Source organism: Hipposideros armiger, unplaced genomic scaffold (genome assembly GCF_001890085.2).
Source record: "Hipposideros armiger isolate ML-2016 unplaced genomic scaffold, ASM189008v1 scaffold_244, whole genome shotgun sequence".
In the NCBI taxonomy this organism is placed as follows: domain Eukaryota; kingdom Metazoa; phylum Chordata; class Mammalia; order Chiroptera; family Hipposideridae; genus Hipposideros; species Hipposideros armiger.
This window is the reverse complement of record NW_017731594.1, coordinates 1,061,455-1,085,618: the sequence shown is the minus strand read 5'-3', so window position 1 is coordinate 1,085,618 and position 24,164 is coordinate 1,061,455. Positions and strand designations below refer to the sequence as shown.

Genomic DNA, 24,164 nt, shown 5'->3' with positions numbered 1-24,164 from the left:
ATAATAGCACTGCCCCAGTTCCTTGGCACAATGCCTGGCCCCTAGAAGTTACACAGTTGGTGTTGGATAAATGGGTAAATGAAAATCCAAGGGGGCTTGGTCAAGACGCCTAAGGCGCAAAACGTCTATGACATGTGACATGTAACCCCTTTACGCAATTATGCAGTTGACAGGTGTAATGGCCTTGGTCAAGTCACCTCATTACTGGGTCTACAAACACACATTGTTTTGAAACCACTCGGGCTAAAAAAAATTCTCCAGAACATTTCAAGAAAAATGTTTCTCTATCTAAAATTGCATTCCTGGCAAAACCATGTTTTAACTATAATTCTTTTACTAGCAAAGAAAGTTTTTAAAAATGGAAGTAAAAGCCACACAATGAACAAAGAAAACACCCAAGCTTGAGTCACAAAAGCAAAATGCCTCTGTGATTCCTATCTTCCTCATCTCTAAATAGGGTTTGCAAATTCCCAAATGCAGTCAGCATATGGCCATCATATATTTAAAATAATCTGAACTCTGGTAGAAAACTTTAAAGAAAAAAAAAAGAGGAAAGAAAAAGTTATTTGATGGCTAGGAAAACATCTGGAATTGCTCAATTTTCAAAAGTATGTTATATATAGCCAACATGAGTCAATTTTCTGGGAGAGCATTTCAAAGAGAGAAAATAAGGTTACTTCCTGAAAAATTCACAGCCATTTCAATTAGGCAAATGTGTAATAATCAGTTTTCCATAAAGAGAACACATTTGGGAATTGGACTTGTAATTCACAATAGGGACTGTGAACTCCAAAGGAACAGCCCATACTTGGGCTGTGAGTGCCACTGGTGCTCTTTGGACCTGGCATAACAGGCTATAGAGGTTTCTTCTGCCCGGAAGGACTTTTCACCTTGTCTAAATGGCCTGTGATGACCAGAAGCGCAGCTGGAGAAATTTGCTATAAAGCTTTCCTTCCCCTGCAACCTCTGAGGTGGGATTTTTGGCTAAATGAGCAGCTGACACAAAGAAGAATGACACAAAGCTGACAAAAGAAGGATGACACAAAGCGGGAGGGATGTGAGAGAGCTGTGATGCTTACACACGTGCACCTTATTATCAGTATGGTCTTAGCCTGTTCTTTCTAGGAATTCCTTGCTTCTCAAGCTGGCGGATGCTTCTAGGGGTTAGTGGTGGTAACCAGGAGCCCAAGGGTCAGTATGGCACAATCAAAGAAGACCAATCATTCTCAATATATTTGGGGAAGCCCTAAGACATTTAAGTGGTACAAACAGGTATAGTGTGGCGAAAAATGCACAGCTTATATTTATTTGTAAGACTTCAAAAAGCTTTGCTGCATAAATTTTCAAGGTAGGTAAGTTTATTTATCCAGTGAATATTTGCAGTGATAACAACGCACATAGCACTCTACTGGGTGTCGCAAAACATCACTAGGACGAGAGGCAGGTGTGAGAGACAAAGCCAGGGAGCTCCAGAAGGAGCTCCCTCAGGTCCGGATGGCAATCATGAAAAAGATGGCGGAAGCCTTGTTTCCCAGGTCTAACCAGGGACAGGGATTCTGACACACTGCCTCGGCTCTGCGGAAGAGCAGGGTTAGAGGAGGTCTTGGCGCCATATATTCTTATATTCAGAATTACAGAACAGTGGCTATATTTTAGGTCCCAGGAGGCAAAACAGCCATTTTTTTCTTGCAAAGCTGCCATCGGCGTTTGTTTAAAAGAAACACAAAAGTCTAGCTGGAGCCCCGCCATAACACTGTATGGTACAGCTGGCAGAATGCCCTCCTGCCGGAGACTTATGTTCTCCTGGCTTCTACGACACCACCCTCCTCTGGGCTTCCTCCTACCTCTGCCTAACTCTTATTCTACATAAGTTCCTCTTTCTCCATCTACTACTAAAATGGTAGCAAGCAAAACGGTCTGTGCATCACTGATGTAAGTGATGTGTTCCGCTCCTCCCCATCGCAGAGGAAGTGTTGGATGGATGACTAAATATTAGAAATGGGGCTGAAAGGCTCGGGAAGATTGTTTTGACTCATGAAGACCAAATGCTGGATACTCAGCCTGTATCTTCTGCAGGATAGAGGCTGGAGTCCCTAGCTCCGGGAAGGTTTAAAGGCATCCTAACTTGGTTATGTCCACCTTGAAAGAAGAGCTGCTGTAAAGAAAAGCAGAGCCGCCAGCTCCAACCAGCACAATGCCCTGACTTGTGGGTGGGACGGTTTCAGCATCAGCTGCCAGTGGCAGCTTGATTTGCAGTTTCTTTTACGGTAAAAAAACCGTGTATTTTCTTTTCAAAACCCAGCATGATGTTACTAGTTTCTCAGTCCCTCTGGGCAATGAATGAGTGGATTGTGTCACTAAAAGCAATTAGCAAGAAGCAGTGAGAACATTATCCAAGATTGTTTACTAGCGTTTAAAGAGAAAACAGAAGTTAATAGGGAGGTCTTTCAGTCAATTATGAATGTTAGTACGTTAATAGCCATCTTTTCATTCCCCAAACTCAAAACCTGAAAATATGGAGGCAATTTTGTGCTTCTCTCTCTGTCTCTCTCTCTGCCTCTCAGTCTGTCTCTCTGTCTCTCTCTCTGTATGTGTGAAAGATCATAGGAAATAGCTGGTTTCAAAATGCACAAGCCTGGTGAGAAGGTCTCCAGGGCTGATTAAATCTATTCCCAATGCCACATAGATCATTATGGAGCTAATAACCACTGACAACTGTAATTCTTGCAGCAATGTTTAATAGAACTTTATGCAATGATGGAACCACTGTGTCTGCTTTATCCAATATATGAAGCAAAATCTTAAATTGTATTTAATTTTAATGAATTTAAACAGCAATAAGTAGCTATATTAAACAGTGTAGCTCACTGTCTGTCTTCATCGTTCAGGCTGGAGATAAGTTTGGGGCTGACCAGAAGGTAGATAGGGGAGGCAGACAAGCTGAATAGCAGCTACGATTGTGAGTGTGAAATGCTGCTCAGTTCAGTAAAGCCCAGGGCACAGCAAGAACCGAGTCCTGATCAACTCTGCCCCTTTGTCTTGGGTACACAGCCCACAGATGGCAGCTGGATGCTGGCCCAGGGGGCCCGGAAAGCCCTGTGTTTGGGAGGTAGGCAGCCTTTACTAACGTAAATTCTTAGAGCATTTCTACTAGGATTTCAGATTGTTTGCAGGTTAGCCTAAAAAATGGAAAATCTTCAGTGTGCTCAGGTCTGTTTCATGCCTAGGGTCGAACTTTTCCAAGTCACAAAACACGAGGGACCCCAGCAATATTTTCAAAGGGAAATGTCATCTTTCGGGTGATGAGATACATGATTTCTCTGGCGGTCCAGTAAAGGAAGACACCAACTATAGGGACAGACTGCAGAAAAGTCATTCTGCCTTTTAAATTTTCCTCAGCTCCCCTGGTTGCTCTTCAGAATGAGAGTCTTGTGTTTTGATTCAGATTTCTGCCTCCCTGGAGACTGCTTTCTCCTTTCACAGCAGAAGATGAATCCAGACCCTCAAATCCTTTTAGATATGGTTTGGCCTGACCAATGCTTTGAAGCCGCATAGACCTGGGTGACACACTTGTTCCTAACACATCAGCGTCTTGGCCAAGTTATAAAAACCTTAGGGATCTCTATTCTTCATTTCTTAAGTCATGCTAATAATCATATGAGTAAAACACACATCAAGTATCTATCATGCACCATTCACAGAGCTGGCTCCCAAATATTAGCGTCTTCCTGTTGTTCCCGTCAATGGTAACCCCTCTTGTCCACACTACTGGTCCCTTTATCTTTGAGAACAATGATCTATGGGAAAGTGCCTTTATTCATGAAAATAAACTGTCTTTTTTTTCCTTTGAAAATATGCATTTATTTATACCTTCCATTTTGTAAAAATGAATTATGATAAGGTTTAATTAAATATTAAAAAAAAATTTGATCAAGGATAGAGGAAGAAACATCCTGCTCCTCCAGAGGGCGCTGTGGTTACTTTGCCTGACCACACCATTTGGCTACAGGTTTTCTGAGTGAGCTAAAATACCAAGGCAAATTATATCACCCTGGGCCGCAGCGTGGGAGCGTGACAATTCCATGGGGGACGCGTCTGGCTCACTATTGAGTTCCAAATTAAGTTTGTCCCATTAGCCCTTAGGGAATGGATGCACTCAACAAATTGGACAATGTTTTCAACGCGAAGTAGAAGTTTCATGCTATCATGTCTGGAAATGACACTCCCACGTGTAGCCCTGGGCTCTGATCAGGGCTATCAATGCAAATAATTCGGAAAGACCCTAATCTCTGAAATACAGGGAGAATAGGGGGTACTTCCTAAGTTCGCAGATTCTCATAAAGCAAAGACTGGCCCTAACGTGGACATCTTCTGGGGTTGCCTCTTAACTCCCTCTTCCAGAAACCCAGGGAAGACAGGAGCACGGCGATCTCATTGTGAAGGACTGTGAACGAGAGCCTTACCTCCTCCAGGGGGCTGCGGGATGGAGTGAAGCAGGTGTGTGGCACCCACTGCCAATCTACCGCCTGAGTTTGAAAACCTATATTGTGAGGAACTCCAAGCTAAAATGAATGCTAATTATCATCCCTAAGTGTCGGTGTGCTGAGCACCCTATTAAGTGCTATAGATGCCTTACAACTTCTTGATATAGGAACCGACCTCATCCCCATTGACAGATGATGAAACAGCACAGAGAGCTCTAGTAGGTTGTCCGAGGCTGCCCAGCTAGCGAGTGGACATCCAAGGACTTGAATGCAGCTTGATGTGTCTCACATGGCTTACTGCCTCCCAGTTTTAATGTGGTTGGAATCCCCAGAAACCAAGGTTTGTAAACGTCTACATCACACTATCCAAGTGGCAGAGTTGCCGGTGAGGAGGGTAAAATGATGGACAAGTACCATCAGCACAGAGGCCCTCTAGGCAAACGCAGCATAAAGGCGGGTCCTCCACTTTCCAGCTGTGTGGGGCGGGCGGGCAGCTCTTCCGTATTTTCTCCTGTAACGTTAATATGTAAATCCACTCTTGGTGTCTGACTCACTGCTGGAGAAGTTTAAAGAGCGTGTGGCCAGGGTTCCTTCGTGGGTGTGCCTGCTCTCTAACCTGTGATGGCGGCTGGCTGTTCCTGTCTCAGATCTCCCATGAAAACGCACTTTTCTCGAAGGGATTACAGTGACTTTATGTCACGTCCTCATTAATCTGGGTAAATCTGAATGAAATGTTTCGATGGGGTGATAGGAAACCAACTCCAGCACAGTCTGTCTGGAATCCCTATTTTTAAGCCCACAGAGCTAGTCACTAGATTTTAAATCCATTTACTAAACACCCCAAAGCCTTCCTTTCTGCACTCGGAAAGAAGATTTTATATGAAACACAGATGGCTGTGCTCCCTAGGGAGCTTACTAATAAATTTATAATCTGGCTGCTGATATTTTTGTGGTCATGAGGTAATTCATTTTTAGAAAATTGAAAAGAGCTGCAGATAAGGAACTACCATTTGTTTAGCAAAAAAAAAAAAAAAACCCTACCAAAATCAATTATTACATCTAGAAACAGGATTATTCCAGTAGAACCAACGCATTTCAGCCTAGAAAGGGAAGTCACATACGAAGTAGATGAGAGGGTTCAGTCGAGTTCTTTGAATTAGGTTCCAAGGATTCCAGCTGGGCATTGTGGAGGCATTTGGTGGTGGTGGTATGTGTGTTTGCTGCCTTTCCCCTCCCCCGCCACTTCTGTGTCCCTTGCCCAATGTCAAGTAAATAAAAACTGTATTAACCACCTTGTAGGGGCAACATATCCTGAATATTGATTTTCCAGAGGTAATGAAAAGATCATGCAATTGACATCTGGCTAATTGGGCTAACAGATCGTCTCGCCCTAGTCTCCCCCTTAACAGGTGGAAAACCGCGGCCCGGGGAGGTCACGTGTCCTGCCTAGAGACACCCAAGTGGTCAGTTACAGAGCTGAGGAGCCTAGAACCAAGTCTGCTCACTGCCTGCTCATCTCTCTTTTCCCAAGCGACCTTCCACAATGACAGATGCGACCCTCTGTTGTCACCTTCTAAGCGGGACATTCACAATAGCCTTTCCGCCTCACAGTGACTCCAGGACACAGACATCATTATTCCCATTTCAAATGTGGAACTGCCCAAGGGCAAGACTGGAGAGGGGAGGGGCTGGGTTGCACCCACTTTATCTGTCCTCGCCACTGTGCCCGCCTTGGTCTCTTGGAACAGCGTGGACTCCGGCAAAGGTGTCCACGGAATGCAGAGGGGGCGGGGGTGAACTTGTCCTTCAGTGGCTGCTTGGGGACCGCAGTTCCCTCGTCACTGCTCCTCCTAAGGCCGGCCCTTCTCAGTCCCACATGTAACTCAGCCCTTTCTTATTCTGCCGCTGTCCTCTCCTGAGGCCCCTGCTTGAAGTTCGTTTTCATGGCTTCCCATCCTCTGGGAACAACCTGCATTTTCATTCCTCAAGGACATTCTGCCTCTGGACATTCCGTAATATGATTTTTAATGGTAACATCTGAAATACTTTGAATGTCCTCAATATTCAGCACAAAGCAGTTACAGTAAATGGCCTGGGGTGTGTGTGCAGCATAAACATGACACAGTGTTTGTCATCAGTGGGTGAGCACTGTGTCGGAGCAGGTCAGCCACCGGCTTTACCTGCCAGAGCAGCGGTTCTCAACCTGTGGGTCGCGACCCCTTTGGGGGTCGAACGACCCTTTCACAGGGGTCGCCTAAGACCATCGGAAAACAAAAAGATATTTACATGACGATTCATAACAGTAGCAAAATTACAGTTATAGAGTAGCAACAAAAATAATTTTATGGTTGGGGGTCACCACAACATGAGGAACTGTATTAAGGGGTCGTGGCATGAGGAAGGTTGAGAACCGCTGTGCCACAATTTCTCCGGGGCCACAGCTGAGGTTCGTTCTTGGTACAGGTGCTAACACTTAGGCTTGTCCCTGGCTGTTCCACCATCTCTTCACCTCCCACCAAACCTATTTTCTGACTGTTTCCAGCACAGTATGATAGGAGTACATGGACACTTCAATCAGCAGCATGTCAAGAGAGCAAGAAAGCAATCAAAGGCCTTTACTTGCCTGGCTAAGAAACAACGGGAAATGCTTTCCATCTTCTGGAGCTAGTCTAATGGCACCCATTTTGACTTGATATTTTGGGATTAGAATGTATAGAGCCAATTCAGAAATTTGTCTTGCAAGATTATGAAAATGGATTCTATCCCACCTTGGTTCAGTGATACTTATAGCCCCAAAGAAAATAGTCCTGACCTGGAAGAGAATCAGTCTGGGGGTTTGAGAAAACGGGCCACCTATGTTGAAAGTTCCAAGATCAAATCCACCAGTGGGTGTCAGGCTCACCTGATAGCACAGTGAGTCACAGACAGTGGCCATATTGCTGCTGGAGAACCCTTACTCTTCTGTGACTTTGGGGAAGTTACCTCACACCTCAGTGCCTTGGTTTCCTTATCTGTAAACTGGGTGTAATCCCAGTCGTACCTTTATGGGGCTGTTGTGAGGATGAAATGCATTCATATAAGTTAAATGACAGTCTGGCACTTGGCAAGCTCTCAATACACGTTAGCTGTTTGTTGAACCATTACTAGCAAACTCATGGCGCTACATGGCCCAGCATGGCTCTTTAGTTCCATGGGTCTTCTGGCGTTTCTGGGCTTTGGCGCTCTTTGAGTACGCATGGAGAACCATGACTTACCTGGACTGCTATTTCTGTCCTGCATACAGCATTGAGTGGCCTACCCTAAAACCAACACCTGTGTGATTGATTCCCCATGGAACAGGCTGCTGCTCACCCTAGCTGGGTGTGGAGTGGCCCCAAGCATAATACCTTGCCTCCGCCGGCTGTTGAGTTTCCTAAAGCAGGTCCCTTCCACGAGGCGGTTCAGACGTTGCTGTTTGATCAGCTCTAAGATTTCTGGCTGAATCTTCTCCTTTAGTTCTCTGTGAAAAGGACAAACACATTTTCACTTCAGGCCTTGGGAACGGTGCTTGGCTGAAAGGGTGTCATGGCAGATGGGTAGGAAAGGGCTAGCTGCATCTTTTCATGACCATCCCAGTACCTCCCCAGCTGGTGCTTTAGAGAGTCACTTATTAAGCATCAGGGGACAGGCTTATCTGTTACAATAACACTGTAGATTCGCTGACATTTACAGAAGACCCACAAAAGCACTAGCTGCTTCAGGGATGTTTTTCTAGACCAAAAAGTCCTGAGAGATTTCTTGTCTGGTTTTAGAAAGCCGCAGATATAAACTTATGCAAAAATGTACTCAGCTCTGCTGTGACAACAAACCTCTGCTCACATCTCTCCCCCTACAGCAGGGAAACTCCGAGATGACATTTGTGTTCTCATCAAATGGGGATATTGGTCAATTGCACGATTACTATCCGCTAGAAACACTGTATCCTGGGCAAACCACAGGACGATGCTGTCACTTACAAATGGGATCTACACATTGTCTCAGATTCTGGCCAACAGAGATGGGGATAATGGTGAGATAAATTAAGGATTATTTGCAGCTTGTCTCAGGCTAACATCATGCAATTACGTTTTAGATCCACTGTGCTGTAAACATATCATGATAGAGTGCAATGGTTTTTAAATCATTTTTTTTAAGAGCAGAGATTTTTTTTTTTTTTATCAAGTGAGATTGGATGTAGCGCCCTTGCCTTTGCGTCTAGTAAAGCTAGAGTTGTTCCAGACCAAGCTGGACAGGGAGCCCCGTCCTCAGAGCAGGGCTGCACGTATTGATTAGAATGTAGATCTAGAGCTCAGGAGACTAGGGTTTCAATGTAGGTTCTGCTCCTGGAGAGCATTTTGTGTAGGCCATCTAAGTCTGTTTCCTGATCTGTAAAACGGGGGTGAGCATCTTTCCTGGGAAACTTGTGACTCCCAGAGGAGACAGGGTGGGTGCGAGTGTGCTCCAAGCATTGGGCAGGAGTGCAAGGTGGTGCTGAGTTTGCTTTGATAATATTCTGCAAACACTCCATAGGCCCAGGGCACATGGCCGTCAAGGCTCACGTAGCTGTTCCTCTGGACTCACTCTGGATTGCAGGCGATCTGTCTTCACATCGTGCTCTGTTCCCATGTTGGGAAGACACCGATGTAAGTGTCTAAGAGCCAGGTTGTGGGTTATGCATGTTACGCTCACTTAACATTCCCTCCCCATTCCCCACCTCCACAAAACCCAACTTTGGGAATAGGTATTAGTGCCATCATTTCCATCTTATAGATGGGGAAACAGCTCACAGGGGTTAAGCATAGAATAGGGGAACAGACTAAGTCTTCCTCGTGCAAACTGCTTCTATTTATATGTGAGAAAAAAAGAATAAAAAAGTTACAGAACAGGATCTGGCCATGTAACAGCGTATTCTAGTACTCCCTTAATGCATATTTTAGGCTTGAATGGACTCAAACCCTCTGTCATTTGATGGTGTTCTAACTGAACAGATTCTAAAGCATGAGATGGCGCGTTAGCCCTAATCAGGCAGCTTGGTACACTGGGAAAGCTTTTCCTGTGCAGGACTCCCACGGGCTCATCTCAGGCTTTCAGATCACTAGAACTATTTATTATCAGTGTTCAGCTTTTGTGAAATAGCCTCATAAATTGCAGCTTTGATGAACTCTGCTCTGAATGGAGAAGGTGGAGAATTGCCCAGGCAGTCATCCAGGACAATCAATCATTGCTCCTGATTTCTCAGTTAGGGGTCAAGGGCGGACAGGAAGAGATGGCATCGAGGACGGACAAAATCACAGGAAAAGGAGTTGGGGAATATCATCAATTCTTAGGTTATAGATGTAGCTTTAAATAATCGTTTTATTAAGCTAGAGGTGAGTTCTTAAAATGGAGATGAAGATGCAGAGAGGAGGACGAAAAGGAGGAAGTAGCTGAAAGGACTTCCGTGTAAGTGTAATTCATGATGACTTTTTATTGTAAGATCCATGACGCTCTCCAACATGGAACCATCTTCTGGGAACAGACTATCAGCATAAGGGAACCTGCTGCTGAAGAGTGACTTTTATTTGGTTAGAAACCCCAAAGGACTTCAAAACATGATTGAGCAATAAGGAAAACGAGGTAGCCTTTCTTTTTTGTAAGTGATTTTATTTTCCTTTCCTGCAAATGAACTCAGTAGCTATACAACTTATTCTTATTAGGAAAACACATGTAATCCCTACATGGTGCTTCTGTGGATGAAATTTGATCTCAGGGAAATCCAGATAATAACACCCTGGGCTGGAACTGGGTTTTGAAATTCTCAGCTTGGGGTCAATGAGGCCAAGGTCACGGGTTCCCTGGCTTTGTTTGGATGAAAACTCATCTAATTCTATCTAAAGGCCTTGCAAATACATAAAAGGAGAATGATTAAAAGAGGGGAAGCAAATGAGTGTATCAGAGCAATTTAATAATGTCTAGTACTGTTTCCGGAAGACAAGTTCAAGTTCAGGCCCAATTTGAGGCCACTGCTTTACACAGAGGACAGCACCACCAGGCTGGGGAGATTCCTTGCTGGACCTGAGGTCTGCCCTACTGAGCTGCTCCCCCGTGTGCATCTAGAACAGAGGTGGCAAACTTTTTCTGTAAAAGGTCAGGTGGTATTTCAGACTTTGTGGGTCATCCACTGCCTATTGCAATTACTGGACTCAACTCTGCCAGGATAGAGCAAAAGCAGTTGGCAGTATGTGAACAAGTGAGTGTGGCTGTGTTCCAATAACTAAAATAGGTAGTGCGCCAGATTTGGCTAAAGAGCTGTAGTTTGCCGACCCCCGATTAAAGGGGCTTTGTGGAGACTTTAGACTGAGTGACAGCGTCTGTTTCATGGAAATGGATCTGCCCTGTCTCAACACTGCAGGGCCTCGAAGCTCAGCCCTTGCACGTCTTCTGTTCTTTGTATTATAGACTCATGGCTGTAAATACCAATTTTATATTGACAACTTCCACATTTCTATTCCAACCTAGACCACTCAACTGAATTCGAAACCAACTCATTAGCCCAACTGTCTACTTGAGTGTCTCACAGACACTGCAAACTTGACATATCCAAAGCTGAACCCCTGATCTCTTTGTCCAAACATGCTCCACTCACTCTCTTTCAGTTGATCAGGCCCCGAACTTGGGCTCACCCTGGACTCCTTTCTTTTTCTTATACCCCACATCTAACCCAAAAGGAAATACCTTTGTTTCTTATATTAAAAATTTATCTAATCTATACAAGAGGCTAATCACTTCTCATTACTACCTCTTGCTTGGGTTATTCGAAAAACTTTCTCACTGAGGAAATGACTTCCAAACTTGCCTCCGTGGAGTCTATTGTCAATACAGCTGCAAGAAGCGCTATTTAAAACCTTGAGTCAGAACATGTCAGTCCTCTGCTCAAAACACTTCAGTGGTTCCCCAACAAGGCCCCACATAATCAGGGTCCCAGGCACCTTGCTGGCTTTACCACGTATATTGAGCATCCAGGCCTGCTCCTACCTCAGGGCCTTTGCACTGCTCATTCTCACTGCTGGCATAGCCTTCTTCCACATAGCCGACTCCCTTAGTCTCTTCCACATCTTCACTCAAATGTCACCACACTAACTATAGAGATCTGCTCTGACCACTTCATTTAAAACTATAAACTCTCTATTTCCCTCACCCTGCTTTATATTTCCATTGCCTACGTCCTCTTTACATGTGCTATAATCTTATTTACCATGTTTATCGTCTGTTTCTCCCCCACTAAAATGGAATCACTTTTGGGGTGAAAATCATGTCTGTTCTTTTCACTGCTGAAGCACCGATACATAGAGCAGTATCTGGCATGTGGCAGGCCCTGGATAAGCATTTGTCAAGGGCACCGAGCACCGGAAATCGTGGAACTGGCCAGACTGTCCTCCTGGCTTTGGCTATGAGACCGCCTCGAGCAAAGCTTGTGGCCAACCTTTAGGGAGAAGGCAGGTTTGCAGGATAGCCTTATTTCGGGCTCTATGTATTTTCATTTTTTTTTTTCTTCTTTCTCCCCCACTTCTATTGTGCTTTCTGAGATAGGGTTAGGCGTACACAAATACACTCATCGTGTGACTTTTACCATTTACCTATTAACGGTGTGACAACTTGTCAAATTCTGGTTATCAGCTAATAAGAGTGACCATTTCTTTGAGTGGATATTATGTGCCAGGCATATGCTAAGTGCTTCTCGTGCACTTAGAGGCATAGAGTGGGTTACATAACTTGCCTTAAAGAGCCACGTTTGTAAGTGGTTGGCCTCGGAATGGGACCCCAGGTCTGTGAGCTCCCCGGGTCTGTGTTGCCACACTTTTGCTACTCGACTTCACTGGTGTGTATCCTTGCATCTCCCCTTCCCCCATCTCCCCCATAGTGTTCAATGACCTGTTTTTGGGCCATTTGAGCTTTTTATGTCCATTAACTCAGATTAGTTTGTATAGACGGACTTATCTTTCCCATAAAGTCACGCTAAATAGAAAATAACAAATACCTCCTCCCTGAAATCACTAATCAAGAGTTAAGAAACAAAGCAGAGTTTCTTCAACCCACTGAATATATGTTCCCCTCCAAATATTTGCTTACATGGATTTTGCATTTTTCTTCTCAGGAAACATAATGTTTTATAAAAACATGATGCATGAAGTCTTCATGGCACTGAAGTTTTTCACCATGCAGTGCGTGGCAGACACAGAGGCGGCCAGGTGGTGGGGGGAGGGGAGGGGAGTGGGGGACAGAAGGGTCCTGCTGTAGCAGTCAAGCCCCAGCCACATCACAAAATGAAAAGCTTGGGCTGGATGGCCTTCAGCTCTGAAATGCTAATATCTGTCCTAATTCCCAAGCTTGATTGACATGCTTCTCCTGTGTGCTCCTGTGACACCCCCCACCTATGCTGCCTCCAGGCAAGCATGGAGAGATACCTGCTAACCCCTCCAGCCCCAGGTTTACAGCATGAGACAGTGGGGACCAAGTCCCTCTGGTTCTCTGCCTGTCCCCAGCACCTCCGGCAGGGCGTGGCAGGTTACTTAATACACATGTGGTAAATGAATGAACCAGTGAAAGCAGTCATACATGAACTGTGTCTTTTCCTTCATTGGTTTGGATGTACCCTCTGAGCCATTTTGGCAGCGTTTAGACTTCATCCAGCCCCACAATGCCTTCCTGTCTAGTAGCTCATTCTAACAGACAAAACAGCGCTGGAGAAGAGGCTGGAGGCTGGCTCCACCTGCCTGCTTCAGGGGCTGGGATGTTGAGCGGGCTGGTGCTCCGTGTGGGTGTGACTTCGGTTTCACAGTGAAGGAAGCCAAAGACCCTCAGGAAACATGGCCCCTCCCCTGCTGGCTAACTTCATCCCCACTGAAGTCTGCAGCTCCGCTCTGCAGTTTCTAAAAGTGCTTAAGATTTAAAAACAAATGTAAAGCAGATGTTATAGCTTGGCTATTGTCTTTTCAGACCTGTGCACCTTTTTTGAACCTCATCTTAGTCATGCACTTGGTGAAGGAACTCCAGGGAGGTGGGCGGAGCATTAGCTGAGGCATTAGCAGACTGGACTTCAAGTTCCTGGTCCCTTGGCTTGCTAACAGGATCCTCACCTCTCTAGGCTGTATCCTGGTCCTCAAGATAAGGCCTGCTTATCTCACATGGATGTGAGTAAATGAAATAGCATAAGATGCTTTGCAAATTGCCAGGCATTAAAAATGTCAAATGTATAAGAGCATGAAACAGAAAGAAAGGCATAAAGAAGAAGAATCAGAAACACACACACAGAGACACACACACACACACACACACACACACACACACAGGGAGACAGAGAGAGAGAGTTATTTAATAATGGCTTCATAATGCCACCTATGTTGTAAGTTCAGAAGTTACAAAAATTCAGGAGAAATTGTGTCCAGTGAAGGTGGAATGAGAATAAACATCAAATATATTCCTTACCCTCCACCGCGTTCCCTATTTCCTTCCCTATAAATTATAAGGGTAACAAAACTGCCCTAGCTCTTGGAAAAGGGCAAGGGAAGATAAACAGGCCAGTTCTAAGAAGAGGACGCAAACAACGCGGCTCTCATGCCTGAGGTTGAGAACATCTTACTGATGGAGACACGTGAAAGTACGTAACAGGCGCTTGTGGCATTGGATGCAAAGTCCTATAAAAAGGGGCCCCCTGCCTCTCTGCCTTGCTGGTAGGTTGACAGTCACGAGAGCAATATGAGCTGCTGTGATGCAGAGCAGAGCCGACAGGGCAGGAAGGAAGTGGACCTCTGTTCTCTTGGCCAGCTCTGCGTGCTTCCCAGGCACAGCACTCCAGGGTTTCATTGTTGTCATCACCAGTGGGCCTCACACTGGTTGGGCCAGAGCATCTGGCCACTTGAAGGCACCTACATAGAACATGGCTTCACGGGCAAAACTGTGTTCCCGGTGTTAGAAGAGGTCCCCACCTTTTCAGCTACAAATCCTTAGAGGGCTCACCGGTAAACGGGCCACTTCCTGATTTAGATCCTTCTGCCAGCACCTGTGCCTCCCTCCCCTTCAGCCAACCTCTGCCCAGGTTTCCTCAAGGACCTGCTGAGACTTCCTGAACTGAACTGAGATCTTACAAATGTCTTTTGTTGGCCTTCTGTAGAGCGCTCATCACACAGCCCGGCTGTGTGGTCGATTGGCTGCCACTCTAGAAATGGCCGGGTCTGGGGCCTTCAAGGAGACAGAGGTCGGGGGTAACTTACAAAATCGGGCGAGACTTGAAATCCTCCTGGTTCATCCTCTCAGACTGGCGGATTTTCAATATCTCGGTGTAGCTCAGGTTCTGTAGTTTGCTCTTGAACTGGTCCAGGGAGCTAGGCTTGGTTGTAAGAGCTCTCATAACCTGCTCCTTCACCACCTGCATTACCTGTAGGTTAAAGGAAGACCATAATGTTCGGGGGTTGACCTTACCCATTCAGAAAAGTCTTCTCAAGTTAACGGCTCCCTGTCTCCATGAACATGAACCCCTTTGCCTGTACTCACAGCCCAAACCTTGAGCGGGCTTTTCCAAAGAGTAAGCTACCATTGCGCACATCTTTTGCGTTGTTGGAGCCACAAGGCAGGAGATGGGCTGACTAACTTAGAATTGGGGTGGAGAGGCTGGCCATGGGAGGAGTGTCCCGTTGGCTCCATATATTATGTGACGGCTCCTGAACCAGCACTGTAAACAATGCAAACTCAAGAATGAAAGAAGTCCAAGCAACAGCTAGAAGTCTGCATAAGAATTATTTTTTCCAGGAGAAAATTGCTGAGACACAATTAACTGTGGAAGTTTGGTTGGCAGCAGTTCAAGTGAACATGAACCGATATCCACCCCTGCTGCTCCTCAAATGCTTTCCCGTGAGTGTTCATACAAATGATGCATTTGGAAATGTGCACGTGGTATTGCCTCCTTGAGCCAGGCACTGAAAAAAAAGAGGTCTATTAAATTAGAATAGACATATCTTGTTGGAAGCCTCAAGAAAAAAGAAGGATCTGGTAATGTGCTACCGCAGGACAGAACCAGCCCACAAGAAGGCAATTAACCTTTGCCCCTATTAAGGTGAATGCATCTTCATTGGGATATGTAAAGCAGGAAAAGACCAGAAAACACACACAGGCAGCCAAGAGACTTGCTGGATGAGAACAACTGTTATTGTTGATAAGGTACCTACTATGTGCCTGATACTATCTAAAGGCTTGCTCTAAGTTCCTTCTTTTAATCCACTCAAATCTATAAGATAGATATTATCATCATTCCATTTGCCTATGAAGAAACTGAGGCTTCAAAAGAAATATGAAATCGTTTGAAATCATACAGCTGGTTTTGAGGTGGCTGAGCTGGGATTGAAACCTAGGACTGTAAACAGTATACTGCCACTCATGCCACCATTCTTGGGGTGGCTTAGCAACTTCAAGATAAGAGAAAAATCACAACTGCACCTCAATTATATGCTAGATTCTGGTCTGGGCACTTTACTGTGCATCACCACATTAATCCTGTTTCCAATATAGTAGAGTGGTGTTACTACCGCTATTTTAAAGATAAGGGAGCCGAGACTGAGAAGGACGGAGGACTTATCCAAGGTCACACGTATCTAGTTGAAGTCTAAGATACCAATAGCCCAGTATGGTGAAGACAGCAAGTACTTGATGTGAGCAGCCCTGGGGTACTGCTTCACCTTTGTTACTGTGAATGGGATCCCAGCGTACTCCTTATGGCTTCTAATCAGTTGTTCATTCAATAATTCACATGTGGTAGGCACTCAGTAATTGCTCATTCACTGGTCCCACCAAGATGCCATTTTCACAAAATGTTACTATAATAGAGGTAACAATTTTACAGCATGGAAAAGGCTGTTGCAAACCAGGACTTCCGAATCTGCCTGATTGCTGAGTGATGGAAAATGCTCACCACCTCGGGAGATACCAGGCAGCTGAAATGTCCTCAAAACACTTGACAGCTCCTTGAACTTGCAGCGCTGTGTTGGACGGTGCTGCCCTTCTCTGACGGCTCAGAGTGCTGAGCTATCTGCCCAGGTTTCTTTCTCCAGTGTACACCTCTCTCATCTACCTAACCTTTCCGATGATCTGCAGGGGGTTAGAGGACACTGGGGGTCAGAACCAGACAGTGAATTCTCCTTGGCAGTGAAACCAAACTGGCCTTCAGGAAAGCCTGTGTGATGCCTATAAGGCCTCACAGGAACCCACAGCCCACAAGTCCCCAAGCTCAGGGATGCCAGGTACCCTCGCTCTTTAGTCATCTGCATGCCCATTGTTTGTAGTGCCACCATGCTCCCAGGAATCCTATGTCAACTGAAAATGGCTGAACTGAGAGTAAGATGAGTCACAGGTGTCTAGAAGAAAAAAAACCACCTATTTTCAAGTGATATCCACCTTCCTTTTTCCTTATACGCTTCTGACTTTTAGGAATCCAAGTCCACAGTAAGACTATCCTTTACAAGATAACATATTATATTATTGTAGGGCTTTCTGGGAGGTGATATCAAAAAGTGAAACTAATGGCAGAAATTTTAAGAAACTACAGGGGAAAACTTGAGGGATGACAGAGTGTATCGTTTACTCATGGATCTGCTTTCTCCAGGAGATGCCACTCTTCTCAGAGAGCCTGCCTGCCACTCCTGTCCTGTGAAGATGTGGTTGCTGGTGACAGTTGTGGCGTAAAGGCATAAGAGCAACTGTCCCCCAGATCCCTGACTCATGGGAGTTTCTAGGGTCATGGTGGGGTTTGCTCCCTACAGTCTAACTCAGCTGGTTATTAGCTTACTATCAATTGGACTGTCACGATAGAAGCTACTAACACAAATTTGCTTGAGAAGCATTATTTGTGAAGTCAACACAGCAAACCTTACGGAATACTTACCATGCGCCTACACTGGGTGAGGCACTAGGAATTCAAAGATGAATAAGGTATGGCCCTTGCTTTCTATGAGCTAATGGTCTAATAAGAGAGCTAGACACAGACAAAGATCATCACAACAGAAATGTGGATGTGAGAAAGACGAACTGAAGGACTCTGTTGGCAGGTGGGGAGACATTTCAGAGAAGAAGACATCATATAGGTTTTACAGAAAGAATGGGTGCACAATAATGTGGAAACAGATGAGTAATTTGGACACTTCTGCACATTAGCCACTTTGAACCCGGGCTGCCTTTCAATTGGAACCAGTTACATAATTATTGTTTTGTGCCTCCAGCATAACAGCGTAAAGGAACATTTCCAGCTGATCTCCCACCTAATTTGCTTCTTTTTTTTACTTGGACAAAATGTTAACTTTGGGGTGTTTAACACATTTTGAAATTATGGCCATCATATATCATGTGGTATAAGTGGCAGTTAAATTTGGTCAAGGTTGAACTATGATTCTTTGCTGGTGCACGTGGGGGACACCACAGGCGCTTCCCCATCCCCCTTCAGAGAAACTCAGGATTGAGCCAGGGAGATAATTATCATCTTCCTACGTCACTTGACCTTCTGGTGGGAGCAAGCACATGGAAGAGAGATAAAGATCCAGCTATTAGAATACCAAACACGAGGAAGTGATTTTGACATAGAATCAGGTTACAGTTGGGAGCGTTTTAGAGATATCTCCACTTCCCTCATTGTGCAGATGAGGACACAGCTCAGAGGGCCAGGCGGTTCCCTATTTCATGTGTTTCCTTAAGGAGCTGCCATGAAAATGACAATCACCAGGCCACACCTGACTAGACATAATGATCCCACTACCAAGTGGGTGAGTGACCCGAACTGACCAATCAGCACACTTCCCCAGACTTTTCTCACTTGACTTGAGGCAGAGCTGAAGCATGGTCTTTTCCCCTCAAATTAAGAATTATAAGCGTGTCCCTTAATATGCAGGAGAGTGGAAGATAATGAAATAGCTGCCAATAGAATCAGACAGAAGAAAGGAAGAACTGCGTGTAAGAGTGTGAATAATGGTTAAGCCACATTCCCCCATAAAGTGAGTCCAACCCTGGCACTTGGTGGTTTGAATGGGATTCTTATCACTTGCAACCAAAAGTTCCTACAAACACATAGAATGAAGGCCAGGAGGAGTACTGCTTGTGGGGCTGAGGTTGCCCGGATCCAGGGGAAGTAGAAGAAGGAAGCTAAATAGAAACAGTAAAGCAACTTCAATAAGAAATAACTTCAGAAAGTCATCTTCATTATATGCTCATGGTTGTACCATTGCATGGAAATGATGTTAATCCCTTATGTCGTTTCTACTTATAGCTTATGCTTAAAATCCACTGTTGGAGCTTCATTCTTCTAGCTTAAGACTTTGATCCTTGCTAGATGCAAGAATTGATAAGTGGAACGATCCTTTAAATTATCCACAATCACGTATACCTTAGTTTAAAGACAATACTGTTTCCTAAGAGTAGGTTGATAGGATAAGGGGGAGGAAGGAGGCCATTAGGGCCCCTGGACCTGGGGAGAGGGACACATGTGGTGAATACACAACACAGAACAGAGGTTTAGTGGAGCCAAAGACTGGCTTCGCCTACTTTGCCTCACAATTTTGCTTGGCACTGCCTCAAGAAATTCTATGGTTACTCTGTGTGTCAGGAAAATGACCCCAGTGAAAGATGTCATTGATTTTTTTTAAGAAGACAAACAGTTATAGAAGTCAACTATTCCTCTATTCCTTGGTAAAGTATCGTCTACAAGAGCTACAATGAATGACTTTAAGTCTTTCTTAATGCTCCACGCGTGCAATTTAAATCAAGACACTCACAACCACCATCCTTAACTCTGTCCTCTTTGGAAAGCCCCGGGCCATTTATCATGGTTTAAAAAACCCAAAGAGGGTGTTGCAGAGGCATCGGCAAATCGATGAACTTAAAGCTTCTTAATTACAGCACGTGCTTTGCCACAGACATCAAAGAAGGCATGCTCTCAGAATTTGCATTCACCGCTGGAATTCACCGATTATTTCATCAAGGTCTGAACTGTGCTTGTGGTGTGTTTCTGGAGTTCTCCCAGCACATCTTCTCTATGATAATGTCACATGTTACAAACGAAACAGGCCTTGTACTTCACATGGAGAAAACCTATGGTCTCCTCGAAAGAGTGGGCTAAAGGCGTGAGTGCTGGGGATCCCTGGTTAGAATTGTGCACGCTGATGCAGTCGTCCCTTGGCATCCATGGGGGGTTGGTCCCAGGATCCCCTGTGAATACCATGCTCCACGGATGCCCAAGCACCTTATATAGAATGGCATAGAACAATGCACACAGTCGGCCCTCCGCATCCGTGTTTCAACAGCCCCTCCAAGTGATTCTGACACACACTCACATGGGAGAACCACGGATCTCAGCAAACATCCAGCCCCACTCCCGAGCGTCAGTATGGCATCCATTGCATTTCTTGTCATATCACTAGAAAGCAGCTAGGTGAGTTATTAGCGCACCTTTCTCCCCATCTACATGGTAAATCCCTGGAGGAAAGGAACACTTTTTTTATTTGTATTGTGGCCCATAGGACTTAACACAGTACCTCTCAGACTGTAATAATGATTGATATGTTTAACGCCAAAGATTCTTAGCCTGCTACTCTTCACCTCTAGAGTTAAACAAACACATCCTTAACAGAGTTATAAGACGGGTGACACGTTTTTCAAAGTGTACTTTCACAAAGCCTAAAGAATAAAGCCTGTGGCTGTGAGATAGTGTCTTGGGCTTCCTATCAGGGCTTAGCTGGAGGGGGCTGGTCTGCAGCTGAGTGGAGAGTTTCTGAAGCCACAGCAGTGTATGTTATGGGGGGCATGGCCACTAAAAGGGGGTCAATTTACCCAATCGCTGGTGAGCCATGAAACACATTTATTTTCATAATGAAGAAAAAAGACTCCCTTGGGGAAGACAAACACCAACACAGCCCAGCATTGAAATGACTCCTTTGAATGACAGCCCAGCTTTAAAATGGGAGAATTTTCATTGTTGAGCTAGAGAACTGGACCATTTTTCTTTCCAGTAATGTGTCCTACACAAACCAAAATAAATGAAGGCTCACAAAAACCAAGAATTTGGAAGGATTCTGCCTGGAGAGCGGTCTGGGAAGGAAGGCACCAAGAGCTCATATGTGCGCAGGATACTTTCCTGGAGGCTGGGGGCACTTTGGGGAGCTACACGCCAAGGTTAGAAGTGGGGAGAAGTGGCGACGTCCAGGAAAGCAGGAAAAGTTAGGGTACCGGTGACGTGCCCAGCAAGGACAATTACTGAGCCAGATGCAGGCTGTCATTCCCCCGACACCCTTCTTACCCAGAGGTCTGTAAATCAGGACAGCTTCTGGAAACCAAAGATGGTTTTACTCTGTAGTTGTCACAGCCTAGGCCAGTCCCTGCAAAGGAGGGTTTCTGCTGAGTGGTGTCAAGTGTATTACATGAAGGAGAGAGAAAAATGAAAGTGCTCTCTGGGCCCAAGGAGCAACATTTGCATTTTCTGTATTCAATGTGGGGCAGGGTGGCATAGAGCCGAGGTTGGCAAATTCCTGTTAAGGGCCAGATAGTTAATATTGTAGGCTTTGCAGGCCGTACAGTGTCTTTTGCAACAACTCAGCTCTGTGTTGGTGGCGTGAAAGTGACCACAGACAAGTAAATGAATGGGCGTGGCTGTGTCCTAAGAAAACTGGGTTTAAAAAAAAAACAAACAGAGGTGGGCTGGATTTGGCCTGCAGGCGGCAGTGTGCCAGCCCCTGCTACAGAGGAGACAGGCCTGGCTTTACAGGTGGGCAGCGCTCATTTCAAAGTCCTCCCATCACTCACTTAGCTGGGCCTGTTTCCTTAGGGAGCTACTAATCTTTAGGTAAGGTTAGGAGATGCAGAGCACTGGCCCCAATACATCACAGCCATCATGGTGACTCACAGTGCTCCAGCCAGCTTATCCAAAGACAAAATTCTTTCTCGCAGCATGCAAACAACCTCATGACCACGCAGGGTGCCTGTGACGTGTGCAGGGCAGTTCAAGATTATATTTAGGCTGCACTGAATACAACCGATTCTGACAGACTGAAAACCTATTTCATTAAAACACGGTGCTCTCAGCTCTCCCCCTGGATGGTTTCAGGGCCTTGAAGGTACATCTGCCCATCCTTGCTTCCTCCTGTCACACCTCCCGCTGGGGTTTAACCAGCAGTCAGTCCCGGGGGTGAAGGGCGGGGCTCTCCAGGGCCCTATAGGGTCAGGCTGAATGTAAATGAACAGAAACAGTCCAGGAATCAGAGCCCGCTCAGCTGGTGTGCAACCTCCAGGCCCCTCTCGAGTTCATCATGTGTCCTCAATTATACCAGATGAGTTTGAAACATTTTGTTCATTAATAAATGCAAAACCAGCTCCTCTCCATCTCACAAAGGATAGGTCTAAATGTGATGCAGTGATAAGAAAAGTCAGAAGCCACTGAACTTTTCCTGCCTGTTTCTCCACTGGTTCTCTCACAGCCCTCGAAGCCCTGAGCTCCTGTGGGCATCTGTCTGAGGGGGTGATGATGACCTCATTCAGAGCCAAAGGCAAGTGTTGTGTTACATGGGCAGTGAGGTCACTGTGACTGTTCCTCTCGCTAAGATGGCATTTCTGGATGCAGAAAATGCCAGGCTTCTTGTGCTTCACATCAAAAGCCAAGGTATGTATCCAACAGCTGAGATAAAGAACGCTTCACTGCAGACTGAAACTCAGCTTCCTCTAGCCCCTCCTGACAGAGGCTGGATTCTTCCAAAATGCAACAGCAAACCCCAAATATGTACCCGTATGTTCAGTGCTGCGTTGTTCACAATAGCTATGACATGGAAATAACCTAAATGCCCTTTGATGGATGACTGGATAAAGGAGATGTGGTCCACACATACAATGGAATACTACTCAGCCATACAAAATGATGCAATACTGCCGTTTTGGACAAATGGATGGACCTTGAGAGTGTCATGCCAAGTGAAAGAAGTCAGATGAAAAAGGACAAGAATCATATGCTTTCACTCATATATGAAACATGAAACAAAGCAACAAATGAACAAACAAACTCATAGACACAGACAACAGTATGGTGGTTACCAGAGGGAAAAGGGAAGAGGGGGTGGGGGAGAGTGCAGATGGGAAAGGCGAAAAGGGGTCAAATATATGGTGATGGAAGGAGAGTAGATTCTAGGTGGTGGGCACACAATGCAATACACAGATGATGTATTATAGAATTGTACACCTGGAACTTATGTCATGTTATTAACCAACGTCACCCCAATAAATTTAATTAAAAAAAACAAAACATGGTGGTTCAGCACTGCCTGCAGGAGAGACCAGGTTCTCGAGTGACCACATGGGCCCTCGCACTGGTCTTCCACTTCAGGCTCCAGCAGATGCCGCCTACTTGGTCCCACCCTTTGCCCCATGATCTAAGCACAATGAGGCCCTTCCGACGTCTTGAACTTCACCCTGTGCCTTCATTTGCGTTCTTCCTTTCCCCTGTGACTGATACCCTCCTCTAACAGCCACTCATTCTTCAGGTCTAGACATCCCTCCCTGTCCTGCTGCCCTCCTCCCTAGAGCTGGTGCTATTGCCACCTACTCTCCCATCACAGGATTGTACCACAATGTCATGAATAGAGTCCCCTTGTTTACTGCTAGATATACAGAGTCTGCAATATACAATCCAATCATGTATTAGTTACTGAGAAAATGTCCATTCACTTTATGACTGATGGACTCATCACATGATTAAAAAAAGGAACTAGCCTCGGAAATCAGTAATCGTCAACCCTCAGTCTACAACAAACTTTCAGAGGTGAGCCTTTTCCCAGCTTCACCCCTAGGGTTTATGGCTCGTTTGGTCTGGAATGGGTTCCAGACACTGGCCCTGTTTTCCAAACCCCTCAGGGGATGATAATGTGTCGCTGAGGTTGAGGGTCACCGGTCCATGTGAGGACGCATAAGAAGGTAGGGAGGAGCCATGAGGCTGCCCTTCCAGGAAAAGAGAGAAGGGACACACTCCCTTCCCCGAAAAAGGCCCAGTGCAACTTAATGAGGAACGGAGAGCTCAGCGTTTTAGCGCCCTCGAGTCCCCCACCAAGGCTCGGTCTTCAGGTGCTCACTATGGCGTGGACAGGATGAGTGCTCTCACCTGGGACAGTCAGAAAGACGGTCAGGAGACCATGTCTGCTCTTCGCATGCTTGGGCAGGTCCTTCAGAAGCCACCTCCACTTGGGGACCAGACCACTTGCCCCGGGCTGCTTCTCACTGAGGCAGCCACAGCCACCATGGTGGGAGCACCTGCCTACCTGGCTTAGGAGATGCTTAGGGAGCCCCGTTGGCAAGGGCGGCCACCATCTTCCCAACGAGCCCACAGTGCCTTGGGCAGCAGTCGGCAGCAGTGTTCCCCGCACCCAGGGCTGCAGCCTGAGTGCCAGCCCTGAGCAGGCAAGCCTGTGTATGGCAGTGTCCAGACGGGCCCAGGGAACCCGACAGAGGACTATTATTAGACAGAGTATGAAAGGTAATTTTTCAAACATATCCTGAGAGCAAAGCAGATGGCACTGGAGCAGTTAGAAAGAGAGCGAGCTGCTCAGCTCGAGTTCCCTCATTCCCTCATTCGAGAAAGTCCCCTGGTTTTTAGCTGCTAATAAAAGAGGAATCAGA

The 24,164-nt window shown here is 45.7% G+C and overlaps 1 protein-coding gene across 10 annotated transcripts in view; it reads right to left on the bottom strand.

Annotated features, from left to right (window-relative positions):
- ELMO1 (engulfment and cell motility 1) overlaps positions 1 to 24,164 on the bottom strand; it is a 501,394-nt gene that overhangs the window by 22,571 nt on the left and 454,659 nt on the right. For all 10 annotated transcript variants that reach the window (XM_019655709.1, XM_019655707.1, XM_019655702.1 and 7 more), the window contains 2 exons: positions 14,753 to 14,916; positions 7,871 to 7,983 (listed from right to left, as the gene is read on the bottom strand). In XM_019655709.1, coding sequence (XP_019511254.1) covers positions 7,871 to 7,983; positions 14,753 to 14,916 — 277 coding nt within the window. The remainder of the gene's footprint in view (positions 1 to 7,870; positions 7,984 to 14,752; positions 14,917 to 24,164) is intronic.